The 13,671-nt window shown below is 41.0% G+C and overlaps 1 protein-coding gene across 2 annotated transcripts in view; it reads left to right on the top strand.

The window, feature by feature from the left end:
* LOC122558377 (fibroblast growth factor receptor-like 1) overlaps positions 1-13,671 on the top strand; it is a 172,067-nt gene that overhangs the window by 129,042 nt on the left and 29,354 nt on the right. For both annotated transcript variants that reach the window (XM_043706925.1, XM_043707006.1), the window contains exons 2-3: positions 2,513-2,602; positions 11,274-11,558. In XM_043706925.1, coding sequence (XP_043562860.1) covers positions 2,513-2,602; positions 11,274-11,558 — 375 coding nt within the window. The remainder of the gene's footprint in view (positions 1-2,512; positions 2,603-11,273; positions 11,559-13,671) is intronic.

The following is a 13,671-nucleotide window of genomic DNA, read 5'->3' on the forward strand; positions in this document are numbered from 1 at the left end:
ACTCTCCTCTTCAACAATACGGTCCCTCTCGTTCGTAAATACTGAAGAAAAGTACTCATTCAAGACCTCTCCTATCTCTTCCGACTCAATACACAGTTTCCCACTACTGTCCTTGATCGGACCTACCCTCGTTCTCATCATTCTCATGTTTCTCACATACGCATAAAATGCCTTGGGGTTATCCTTGATCCTATCCGCCAAAGATATTTCATGCCCTCTCTTAGCTCTGCTAATCCCTTTCTTCAGGTCCCTTCTGGCTATCCTGTATCCCTCCACTGCTCTGTCTGAACCCTGTTTCCTCAACCTTATGAAACAGCCTCATCACTAATCTGCACTCCTACCTTCTCCACTAACTTCGATATCAATTTTTTTCCCATGCAACACCCCTCCCCAGGCCAACTATTTATAATTGTAGAAACCAATCTGACTTGCTAATGTCCTTCGGGTGAGGATGGCAGATTCTCTTCCTCAATCTGGCCTACATGTCTCTCCAGACCTACAGTAATGTGGCTGTGTTGTTGGAAAAAGCTTGAAAATTTAGTTCTGGGCAAATTTATGAATCCAGATTTAACAAGTGTATTTTTGTTTTGTCGAAGTAATATCTCCAGCATTCTTTGTAGCTCTACAAGAGGAAGTGGAGTAGTCATGAAATGCTATATTAATCTTCAGTCATAGTAAGCAATGTCTTTAGTAGAACTATGCGTGAGACAGGAAAGATTGGAAATGAATTACTTGCTGCAATGATGTGCCAAGCTTTGATGTTTAATGCTGCTGAAACAATTTGCTAAATTTATTTATTTTTTAAGTGATTAGAATATAATTTCTTGAGCAGTGGGATGCAGGTTTGATTGAGTTTCTGATATCATGCTTGTGCAGGGGAACAGTCTCTTTCTCAGGCCAAGAAAGATGTCAACCATTTATTTAGGCTGTGATTTCCCTTCCCGAGCAACCTTTGCAGAGTTCTATCCTTGCAGGTCAACTCTGCATCTTTTGGTAAATGTGGTGGGCTAAAAGAGAGGATGACAAATTAGAATTTTATGCAAATAAGATACTGCAGATTCTGTAAGTCTGACGTAAAAACAGAAAATTCTGAAAATAGGCAGCATCTATGTATGAGGTAAAAACAATGACTGCAGATGCTGGAAACCAGATTCTGGATTAGTGGTGCTGGAAGAGCACAGCAGTTCAGGCAGCATCCAAGGAGCTTCGAAATCGACGTTTCGGGTAAAAGCCCCACTATGTACAGAACCAATGAGTCATTTGTTAGTTTGGCGAGTATTTGAAATGATCCTAATACTAATACCATAAGTGGAGACTTTGAAAAGATCTTTGACAAAAAAACTTAAAGCCTCAAATATGGTATCAATATCAAAAAACGATTTTCCACTTTGAACCTCAATCTTTTACAAGCGAACACACAGGCAATGAAAAAACTGAAATGAAGAAAAAGGTTAATTCAAGGTTTCTCTCACCTCTGTGATTGGATGAACATTGCTTGCTGAGAGCTAAATACATTAGGATGCTAAGAGCTAAGCGAAGTATTCATAATGTGGCCATTTTTTCAGACTGCATTTGGCAATACAGTTGCCAAATGCAGTCTGAAAATATGGCCACATTATGAATACTTGCTTAGCTCTTAGCATCCTAATGTATTCAGCTCTCAGCAAGCAATGTTCATCCAATCACAGAGGTGAGAGAAACCTTGAATTAACCTTTTTCTTCATTTCAGTTTTTGGCAATGCAGTTGCCAAATGGCATCAATATGAATTCCGAGTGAACAATGATATTTCACTACCCTGTCTAAACATATTAGGCTGAAAATTTGGGCCAGACCATATAAGAGAGATGTTAGGAAGCACTCAGCATACAAAGTGTAGTAATTATTTGCAACTCTCTTCCACAAACAGCTTTTGATGCTCGGTTAGTTGATGATTTTAAATCTGAGATGGAAACAATTTTGAAAGCAAAGGTATTATGGGGTATGGGCGAAAGGAGTTGGAGTTAGACCACAGATCACCATTATCTCATTAAATGGTGGAACTGGCTCAAGGGGCTGAATGGCCCTTCTCCTGTTTCTTTGTTCTGAGCTTTATTTAAACTTGTTTCTCTCCATCCCTGCTTGCTATCTTTCTCTTTCATGTAATTAAGTTTCTGTCTCACCCTTGAGTTGTTTTTTTTTCAATTGTACTCCCTTTACTTACCTTATTTTCTTCATTAAAGGTGACAAACCTATAAATTTAAAGTTTGGTGTCACCTAACCACGGCTGTTTTAATTAATCCTGTCCTCACTGTCCCATACTTGGTTTCTTGCCCAGGCCTCACAAAATAAACAATCTTTGTGGTTTAACTCTGAAGATTTATATTTTGAATTAGAATCAAAATGGTAAAATAAAACATTTTCATAGCCTGGAGGCGCTATGTGAATTGAACTTTGTACCTGTTATATCATGTTTGACACATCAGTCTCCCATTCCATATCTCCTAATAGTGTTCTTGCTTGTTTTGTTTGCAGATGATTCAAGCACAGGAAGGAATGGACAAAAGCTGCCTCAAGGATCCAATGGGGAATATACAAATGAAGATCCCACAGGAAAACAATGGGGTATGATACCATGAATTCTCAAAATTCCAAGTACTGACATAATCAAGTATTTCTTTGTTCTTTCTAACATGACATTTGCGTTGAACTGAATTGTACATGATATTGTGAGCTCTGATTAGGTAATTTCGTCAGAGTTGATTATTGTAGCGATGGTGGTGTCATATGAGTGTGATGGTGATTTGAAGATGCTGTACTTCAGCACAGCTAAGTGAGTGGAGCTCAAGCAGGAGATACAGTTGCCTGCTTTTAGTGTGAGAGAAAGGTACTTGTATCTGGTTAAATGTGTTTGGTACTGAGTCATATGGCTAGTTCAATCCCTGGACGATACTAAACTGGCTGTGGTTGCCATTGGAGTCGAATCTCTTTATTTCTATTTAATACATTGAGATGTAGATTATAATGGCAAGTCTATGTTTTCTTAGCAGGACTTATACACTTGATGGTAACGTCCTAGGGAGTGTTGCTAAACAAAGAGAACTTGGAGTGCAGGTTCATAGCTCTTTGCAGTGGAATTGCAGGTAAATAGGATAGTGAAGAAGGCGTTTGGTATGCTTTCCTTTATTGGTCAGAGTATTGAGTACAGGAGTTTGGAGGTCATGTTGCAGCCGTACAGGACATTGGTTAGGCCACTGTTGGAATATTGTGCACAATTCTGGTCTCCTTCCTATCGGAAAGATGTTGTGAAACTTGAAAGGGTTCAGAAAAGATTTACAAGGATGTTTGCCAGGGTTAGAGGAGTTGAGCTATAGGGAGAGGTTGAATAGGCTGGGGCTGTTTTCCCTGGAGCTTCGGAGGCTGAAAGGTGACTTTATTAGAAGTTTATAAAATTATGAGGGGCATGGTTAAGACAAATAGACAAAGTCTTTTCCCTGGGGTAGGGGAGTCCAGAACGAGAAGGCATATGTTTAGGGTGAGAAGGGAAAGATATAAAAGAGACATAAGGGGCAACTGTTTCACGCAGAAGGTGGTACGTGTATGGAATGGGCTGCCAGAGGAAGTGGTGAGGCTGGTACAAATGTAACATTTAAAAGGCATCTGGATGGGTATATGAATAGGAAGGATTTGGAGGGATATGGGCTGGGTGCTGGCAGGTGGGACTAGATTGGGTTGGGATATCTGGTCGGCATGGACAAGTTGGACCAAAGGATCTGTTTCTGTGCAGTACGTCTCTATGACTCTATTGCCAGCCCATAGATATTCAGAGGAAGCTTTGGTTTGAACTTTATATTCCTTTGGTAGCAGTCTTGGAAGTAGAAGTTTAATCAGTGCAGAGTGTGTATGTGTGTGTTAGTTGTGTTACAGTCAGCAAAGAAGAGGAATAAAAAAAAATTTAAAGAGGTGATAGAATGCAGTGAAGACATTTATTTAGTCTTTAATATCACAGAAAAGAGATTATAATACAGCAGTACCAAAATCCTGTATTGTATTTGCCTAATTAGCACACTCATGCCAGTTGAGTAGGCTAGCAATGCTGTTATCCACAGAAAAATACCTAGCCTCATTATTAATTATGTTCTAAAAATTATGATTTTTTTTTCAGGCAACTATTTCTTATCGAGTAGTTTCTCAGCAAGGATTCACAATGTTTTATGGTTTCTAATATTTTTCTTTTAAATTCCTGCTGACTGCTTCTTTTGTGATCTGTGCTCTTTATGGATGAAAATTGACAGAGTTCATAAATGCTCTTGAATGTTTGCTCCACTACACACAGTCCTGCTCTGTGTATGCTTCAAAATTCATGTCTCACTCTATTTGAAATATCAGGATAACTTTGCTAGCGTTTTGGTTGTCAAGTAGAGCTCCTGTATTTCTTCAACTCCTTTTCAATATGTTAACCAGAAATATTCCCCATTTCCCCTTTTCATTTCCTTGTGGGTTCTCAGCTATATGTTGCTTGGCCGGGGCAGCTGCTGAACCTATCCCATGGGTTTCTTCATGATACACAGTTTACTCACCTCTGCGTATGCTGTCGTTTTCTGAGTGAAAAATGTCTGACTCGAGAATTAGTCACCAGCTTTTGGAAAGACTTCATTGAAACATGGCTGACATTTTCTGATCATCAGTGATATTTCTCTCAACTTGAACTTTATCTTATTTATCTGGTTTCTAGCACACTGTCTGCTGCATATAATATCTGATTTATTATTGAAAATAAAGCTCTTTTCTGAGCTCTCCCGGGGGCTGAGAGATGGAAAACAGAATAAAAATGTTATACCTGCACTCTCTCTGATCCTGGCTCTACACTGATTGTGAAATTAACCCTCAGGTTCCAACTTCTCATTGTCAGTTTTATTTCTGATAGTCATTGAGTTAAAATTGTCTCCAATAAAACTCCACTATAGGAACTGAAAAGTGCAGATATTAATTTGGAGAGTGAGTCTGAGAGAGCAGAGACAGCAGCAGCTTGATCTTTGGGAGATTTTAATTTGTATCTCGGGTGCATAGTTTTGATTGGGATCCTGTCAGAAACCAACAGGCTTTGGCCAGGAAACAAATGGACAGTGGGGTGCATGAGGAAGTGGCTGCATGGATGAGAATGTGGCGGGGATTGCAGGGGCTGCTGCAGGAAGTCTGGCTCCCATCAGCAGTTTGGTCTGCCCTTCTCCACCTCTACCCCTACGTGGTTTCTTCTGGGCAGGCAGCGTTTAAAATCACCCCGAATATATTGGAGGCACACAATAAGTACATGGATGGAGAACAGAAAAAGGATCGTTTTGGGTCTGGTCCCTTGGAAGAATGGAAACATAAAAGGCACAATGAAAAGCTGAGCACATGTAGAAAACAAGGACCAGGAGTAGGCCATTCAGACTTTTGAGCCTCTGTGCCATTCATCATGATCATGACTGACCATCTAACTCTATATGTTGTTCCCACTTTCTCCCCATATCCTTACCGTTTGAGACAAAGAAAGACAAATTGTACCTCTAGATTATTAAATTGCAAAGGAAGTGCAAACCAATTCCAGAGCTTTATCAGTTTAATAGCAATGTGCAGGATTCTGTCACTGGGGAGTGATCAAGGATGGTATGACAAATGGTGTCAGCGTAGATTTTTTGAATGTTAGTTGCATTGAGCTTAATCAGTTTAACATTTGCAGCTCGCTGACATGGTGCATGGGGGATTGTCTAAATGGACAGTCAGGAGGTCTTTAGAAAGTTCTATAAAAGAGATAATTGGCAAAAGTGAAGCTGCACAGAGCTGAAGATAGCCTTGTGACACGGGTTGGCAAATGATAGGAAGTATGGACTACCATGAGGATAAAGGCAACAAATCCTGATTGAAAAGATGGGGGAGTTGGTGTTTTTCAAAGACCCTTTCATCTTGTCAATTATTTCAATTAAGGAATGTCCAATTGTTTATCCAGGTTTGCAGATGGAATTAAATAAGGAGACATTGAAAATTGTGTAGCTGGGAGCAGGAAGTGATAAAGGAATAAACTGCCTGAGTGATGGAGTAAGAGTTTGATAGGTGGAGATTATCCTCATTTAAAAAAACAAATTGAAATATTTTTCTCGTGGTGAGGAATGAGTAACACGACTAAAGGAAAGAGGTTTAGATGTCATCAATGAATGAGAATCACTAGAAGCTGGTCTGTAATTGAAAAGGAATGTTGGCCTTTATTTCAAGCAGGTTAGAGCGTGGAAGTGATGATTCAATGATACAGTTTTGACACCACACTGCAGGAAGGATGTAAAGATCTTAGAGTCTGTACATGACAGATTCACCACAAACTGCTAGTGTAAATATTCATTGTATTGCCTTAATGGTTGAAGATTGAGCAGTGAGCTAGTTGCTGGCATTATGGCACTGTACAAGTACGTCTCTAGTTGTGAAGTATTTCGGGATGCCCTGTGTGCTGTTCAGCTGTTGGTTCTTACTTTATTCTAAGTGAATGGCAGGTCCCGCTTGAAATGCTGACTGATCTATTTCTGTTCCTCTGAAGGGATACACCAATAGTTTAAAGTTGTAGAACATCTCAAAGTAATAAAGCAAAGCATTGAAGACATAAAAGACATTAAGGAAACACCTAATTTCAGAAATGCAAGAAATAGATATCTAAAGTAGAAAATCAGGGAGGGAGCCAGATACATAGGGTTGCAGTGAGTGTAGAAGACGTCCAAATTGGAATGAAAGCGATGGATAGGAGGATATTCGAGAAAAGGATTCCTGCTCCTCCTGGTCCCACAGGTCAATTTTACTGTTACCTTGGAGAGCCTCAATGTGCAGACTAGTTACAGACCAACTTAGATCAGGAGAAAAAGATGTGGGGTCTTCCAGGCTTCTGCCCCAATTAAAATGCAGTTAAGGGTTGACTGATTGTCGGGCATGCAGGAGTATAGAATCGAGGTTAAAATCTGATCAACCACCAGTTTATTGAATGGGGGAGCAGACTTAATGGGCTGAGTGGCCTACTCTTGTTCCTTCTCTGTTTGAATGCGGCATGATCACATGCTCCTGCTCCTACCTTGTCCACCTGCTGGTATTGGAATTTTGAATTGCAAAGTAAAGTATTGGATTTTAACTGAGTACATTCCCCGCTTATGACAAGTGGGTAGGGCTCAGGTCAATGGCCACGTTGCCGTCTTGCCAAGTGTGTCAAAAGGAGTTCAGTACCTTGGGAAAGGGTCAGAAAGGAAACACTTGACACAGTTAGATGATCGTTTTGAAAAAGGAGAGATTTTAAGTATCTGATCACTGGAAATAAGGGGGAATGAGGAAATGTTTTTATTCACCCAGCAGCTGGTCAGGACCTGGTGCGCACTGTCTAAAGGTAGAGGTAGAAACTCTCTCCGTTTTTAAGAAGTCCTTAAACATTGACTTGAAGAGCTATTACAGACCCAGAGCATAATGTTAGGTTGCTTCTCATCAACTGGCACAGATCGGATGGCCCAAATAGCCTCCTGTACTTTCACTGAATTCCAAGACATTCCAAGTGCTGGCAGATACCATTAGCTGCATAGATTTTCCTGGTTGTTCTGCTTTCAAGAAACTAACTTCATTAAAAAGTGAAGAATTTTTCTGGTTGTGCAAGTTCATCAATATATATTTACAAAGTCAATAAAGAGCAATCAGATGTTGTTTCCCTCATGATTTATTGTCATTCTAATAAGAAGGAGTATTTAGAAAATACTATTAAAAGCTAAGTTAGAAAGTACAGGTACAGTTCATTAAGAATGTGCAAGAATCCATATCTATTTTCAACTTGCATTATTGGATTCTCTAAATCCAGCCTCTGCATTTCCTTTGAATGCCATTCTTAAAAGCTACCTCTGCTCGGGCTTTTAGTCACTCCTTATAATCTATGTTCCCTTGGATTGCAATCATTTTCCTTTCCCTTTTGTAACAAAAGAGTCTACAGATTATAGTGGGACCTATTCCAGTTTAGAGTCAGATGCAGGGAAGTTCTTCTGCATGTTAAAAGGTTGCTGGCACAGTGAGTGATTTTCCAATGTGCAGTCATGTCGGCAAGGATCCCAAGAGAATACAAACACAGAAAAATTAATTGCCAAATTAAATTTTGCTTTCTTTTTTTTCCACTGATTTTAGGATTAAAAGGTAAATGTTGACATATTTGAGTAAATCCTAATACAAGAAATTATGATCAAATTAGCAATTTGTTTCTCAATATGTTGTTTGTCAGAGAATTGCACAACATGGAAACAGACCCTATGGTCCAACTTGTCCATGCCAACCAGATATCCTAAATTAATCTCATTCCATTTGCCAGCACTTGGCCCCTATCACTCTAAATCATATCACTCTATCACTCTATTCATATACCTATCCAGATGCCTTTAAATCTTATAATTGTAACAGCTTCTACCAATTCCTCTGGCAGCTCATTCCACAGAGGGTGATGAACGCACCACCCTCTGTGTGAAAAGGTTGCCCCTTTGGTCCCTATTAGATCTTTTCTCTCTCACCTTAAACCTATGCCCTCTAGTTTTGGACTGTCCTACCCTGGAAAAAGACATTGTCTATTTATCCTATCCATGCCCCTCATGATTTTATAAACTTCTATAAAGTCACCCCTCAGCATCCAATGCTCCAGGGAAAACAGCCCCAACCTATTCAGCCTGTCCCTATAGCTCAAAGCCTCCGACCCTGGCAACATCCTTTTGAATTTTTTCTGCACTCTTTCGGGTTTAGCAACATCTTTCTTATAGTAGGGAGACCAGAATGAACGCAGTTTTCCAAAAGTGACCTAACCAATGTCCTGTACAGGTGAACATGACCTCCCAAATCCTAATAAAAGCAAGTGTATCAAAGGCCTTCTTTACTATCCTGTCTACCTATGATTCTACCTTCAAGGAAGTACTAACCTGCACTCCAAGGTCTCTTTGTATGAAAACACTCTTCAGGTCTGTACCATTAACTGTGTAAGTCCTGCCTTGCTTTGCCTTACCAAAATGCAAAACCTCGCATTTATCTAAATTAACCTTTAGCTGCCACTCCTCGGCCCACCTGATCAAGGTCCCATTGTACTCTGAAATAGCCTTCTTCATTGTCCACTATTCTACCAATTTTGTCACCTGCAACCTTACTCACAGTTCCTCCAATATTCACATTAAATCATTTACATAAGACAAAAAGCAGTGGACCCAGCACTGATCCCTGCGGTACACCGCTGGTCACAGGCCTCCAGTCTGAAAAGCAACCCTCCACCACCCACCCTCTGTCTCTTACCTTCAAGCCAGTTTTGCATCCAAATGATTAGCTCTTCCTGGATTCTATTTAGTTTAACCTTGCTAAGCAGTTTACCATGTAAAACCTCACTAATGCCTTGCTGATGTCCATATATATATAATGTTCACCACTCTGTTTGAAATAAAATCCTTTTTAAATGCAGATTATTGAGTCATAGAGTCATAGAGAGATACAATATGGAAACAGACCCTTTGGTCCAACTAGACGATGCCAACCAGGTATCCTAAAAGGGAATTGTCTTGACTATTGCTAAAATTGATGTTTGTTCTTCATACTTGCATGTTTATTTAGAATTCTCAGGGACTGCACTAAGCCTTGACGATAATGTTAGAGCTCACAAATGCAGGTACCCAAAATTACAGAGCATTTTCACCCAGAATTGGGATTCTGACCAAAGATTGCCACTGGAGCCATGAGGGCACTTTTTCTCTTTAGATAATATCAGATCCATTATCTATTTCCAGAGATTTCTGTTTATATTTTTAGATTTGTGCCTGTTTTCTTTGTACCTTCTGTAGCTCACTAAGTCTGCTCTAATTAAATCTACAGAGAACAAATGTACTAGATATTATTGGCAATTCAGAATGCCAGATTCTTTAAATTATGTAAGTCAACCACAAACAGATCATGCATGTAACTACTAACATTTGGAGCACTTCAACTGATTAGTTGTTTCCTTCATTTTTCCCATGGGATGTGAGTGTTGCTAGTGAGGCTGGTATTTATCACCATCCCTACCTGCCCTTGGATTGGATGGCTTGTGAGGCATTTCAGATGTGGGTTAAGAGTCAATCACATTGCTTTGGATCTGGGGGAGGATGCTAGATGGGGCACTAAGAATTTTTTTTTAGATTCGTTCATGGGATGAGTGTGTTGCTGTCTAGGCTAGCATTTATTGCCATCTCTAAAGACGGGTGGTGCAGTGGCACATTGATGCCTCACAGCACGAGGTCCTTGAGTTCAATTCCAGCCTAGGGTGTCTGTCTGTGTGGAGTTTGCACATTCTACCCATGTCTGCGTGGGTTTCCTCCGGGTGCTCCCATTTCTTCCCACACTCCAAACATGTGCAGTTTAGGTGAGTTGGCCATGCTAAATGCCCATAGTTAGGTGCATTAGTCAGAGGGAAATGGGTCTGGGTGGGCCACTGTTTGGAGGGTCAGTGTAGACTTGTTGGGCCAAATGGCCTGTTTCCATACTGTAGGGAATCTAATCCAAGACTGAACCACAATGTGGATCTGGAGTCACCTGTAGGCCAGACCAAGTAAGAATGGCAGTTTCCTTCCCTAAAGGACATTAATGAATCAGATGGGTTTTTCCAACAATCAGCAGTGGATTCATGATCATCATTAGATTCTTAATTCCAGATTTTTATTCAATTCAAACTTCATCACTTGACATGGCAGGATTTGAATCCATGTTCCCAGAATGTCACCTGGGTCTCTGTATTAACAGTCTATCGCCTCCCCTAGAAATAGGATGATATGGTGATAGGTGACGTAAAGTCAGGTGGAAGGACATCATTGAAGGATAAACGCCACATGGATCTGTTAGGAGTAATGACCTATACCTGTACTGTAAAGTCAATAAAGAATTTTTATCTGAATATTTAAATTGCAACATTTAAGAGGCAGTTGAATGGGTATATGAATAGGAAGGGTTTGGAGGGATATGGGCCGGGTGCTGGCAGGTGGGACTAGACTGGGTTGGGATATCTGGTCAGGATGGACGGGTTGGACCGAAGGGTCTGGTTCCATGCTGTACATCTCTATGTCTCTATATTAAGCGTCTCAAGGGATGTCTTTCTGAAGCAGAATGGCCAAATAATGCTACAGAATCACCCTTGCAGATGGATTACCCAGGTGAATTAGAATGTATAAATGCTCTTCCTATTTAAGTTATTTCTAATCAAGCAGATATGCCTTTATGAACAGAGATGTAATGATATTTCTTTGGTGATTTGTAGTGAGACCTAGGTTTACACAACCCACCAAAATGCGTCGCAGAGTGATTGCCCGTCCTGTGGGTAGCTCGGTCCGGCTGAAGTGCACTGCAAGCGGATATCCCCAGCCTGATATTACCTGGCTAAAGGACAACAAGCCTCTTGTCCTTCAGGACATGGGCGATACCAAGAAGAAGAAGTGGACTTTGACCCTGAAGAGCTTGCGGCCCGGAGACAGTGGGAAGTACACGTGTCGTGTCTTTAGCAGAGCGGGTGAAATCAATGCAACATACAAGGTTGAAGTAATCCGTAAGTACTGCACTGGATTTAGAAAGGGATTAAAATAATGGTCAATTTGAAGACAGTTGCAAGCAGTCTTTATGCTCACAATGAGAACCACATGGCCAAATCTGTGCTGCGCTCCAAGAGATTCCAACCTGGAGCACATTGCACATCTGGTAGTGATAAGGTTGTGCAGATGCTAAATGTGTTTTCATTCTAAACACAGGAGCAGAGATACAAAACTCAAATCAGGCCTCATCCCACTGTCAGATGTGGTGGCTTTATTTCTGCACTCTGACTCAGACAGAAGCGAAAACTCAAGGCAATTTTTTATTTAATGTGCCATTTTGCATCAAAAACCAGTTTACTCTACCCATGTTTTACTTTTGCTTGGAATTCAAAGCTTAGATATATTTTGTTTTTCTTAAAAGCAACAGATCTGTTAAAGAGATAGTTAACTGAAGGTTTTAATTCAGAAGCAGCTGATTGTAGGAACTGATAAGAGATTTACTGGACTCTTTACTTTCTCGTGTGGCCTCACTTTCCCCAAGGTGGTTTTCCTCCTGTCAAGGCTAACTAGCTCCAATCTATTCGATACCAGATTCGGAAAGTACAGGGCTCGAGTTTAGAGAAAACGTTTTTGTTTTAGATTTCCCACAGTGATGTCCTGGGGAACATTAGGAGAAATGTGAAGATACCAGGGACTGCATGGAGTGCTGGACTCACTTCCTTCCTATTGTGGTGGGACACTCGCACCTCTTTGGTCCTGTCTTGCACTCTGTCTCTTCCACTTTAAGAGACTGAGATGTATAATAGTGCAATTCCACCTGTTGTAGTAGCCCCCTCTTAGTTCATTCAACCAGCCAATGTTCATGCAAGTACGAGAAGAGGCTTCAGGTCTTTATGCCATTTCAGCTAGTTCTTTTCCTAGCATCCCTGACCTGAGATCCAGTAGATCTCAATGAATGCCAGGAGCCACTGCCAAATGTTGCTTTCCCTCCAGCTTCCAGGAGCAAGTTGTACCTCCGTAAATGCTGCTGTAACTGATTAACGTAGTACAGACCCAGGATTCAAGTTAAATTCTTCTGAATTGTAGGGATTTTAGCCTTTAGCTACCAGGAAGCTCACAAGGCTCTACTCCATCACAATTGATTATTTGAAATTAGTTTGAAAACATATGAAGTGCATTCAGTTTGAATAAGAATGTGAACAGGCAGCTCCCCCATATGGCTCGCTTGGAGGTGCAAAACTATGTCTGGTGTGAACCATACAGACTGGGAATATGCAGTTCCCATTCTGTGTTTCAATTAGTCCAGTCTCTCCTTGTAGTTAATATACTCCAATCCAGGCAACATCCTGGTAAACCTCTCTTCTGCACCATCTTCAAAGTCTCCACATCCTTCCTATAGCGCAGCAACTAGAACTGCACACAGTACTCCAATTATGGGCCTGACCAAAGTCTTGTACAATTGCATTGAGGATATATTGGGAGCAGAGGACCCTCCTGACCAGGTAAGTAGGGTTTTGGGGCACAGGGATCAGTCGGGAGGTGGAAGAGGTGATTGTTAAACAAAGAAATAAGTGTTATGGCAGGGGTTGGTCATTGCCAGTGGAGACTGCATTGTGGGCTACAAGAGGATACCTCCCTCTGTCTGTAGGGAAGTCAGCAGAGTTTATTATGTCTTTTTTAAAAAACTTTCTATTTATTTTATTTTTCCCCCATGTGGCAGAGTCTGCCTGTGACTGGCAAAACACCAGCTGCATTAGACATTCAAATGGCCCAGTTGGCCCAATACAAAGATGCGCTGATTAGGTGACTTGGCCATGCTAAATTGCCCATAATGTTCAAGGATGTGTAGGTTAGGTGCATTAGTCAGTGGTAAATATAAGGTAGAGGAATGGGTCTGGGTGGGTTACTCGTCGGAGGGTCAGTGTCGACTTGTTGAGCCGAAGGACCTGTTTCCACACTGTAGGGATTCTAATTCTAATTCTAACGTTGGTCTCCAGGCAGGAAGGTTGTGTGCCTTCCCCTCCCCTGGTAAAATGTCATGGCGGCAGGAAGACAAGAGGCAGGCCAACCCAGTGATTTCCCTCGCTGTTTCCCAGGCCTCTTCGCCTCCTGGTTGATTCAGGATTGGGG

Source organism: Chiloscyllium plagiosum, chromosome 1 (assembly GCF_004010195.1).
Source record: "Chiloscyllium plagiosum isolate BGI_BamShark_2017 chromosome 1, ASM401019v2, whole genome shotgun sequence".
Classification (NCBI taxonomy): domain Eukaryota; kingdom Metazoa; phylum Chordata; class Chondrichthyes; order Orectolobiformes; family Hemiscylliidae; genus Chiloscyllium; species Chiloscyllium plagiosum.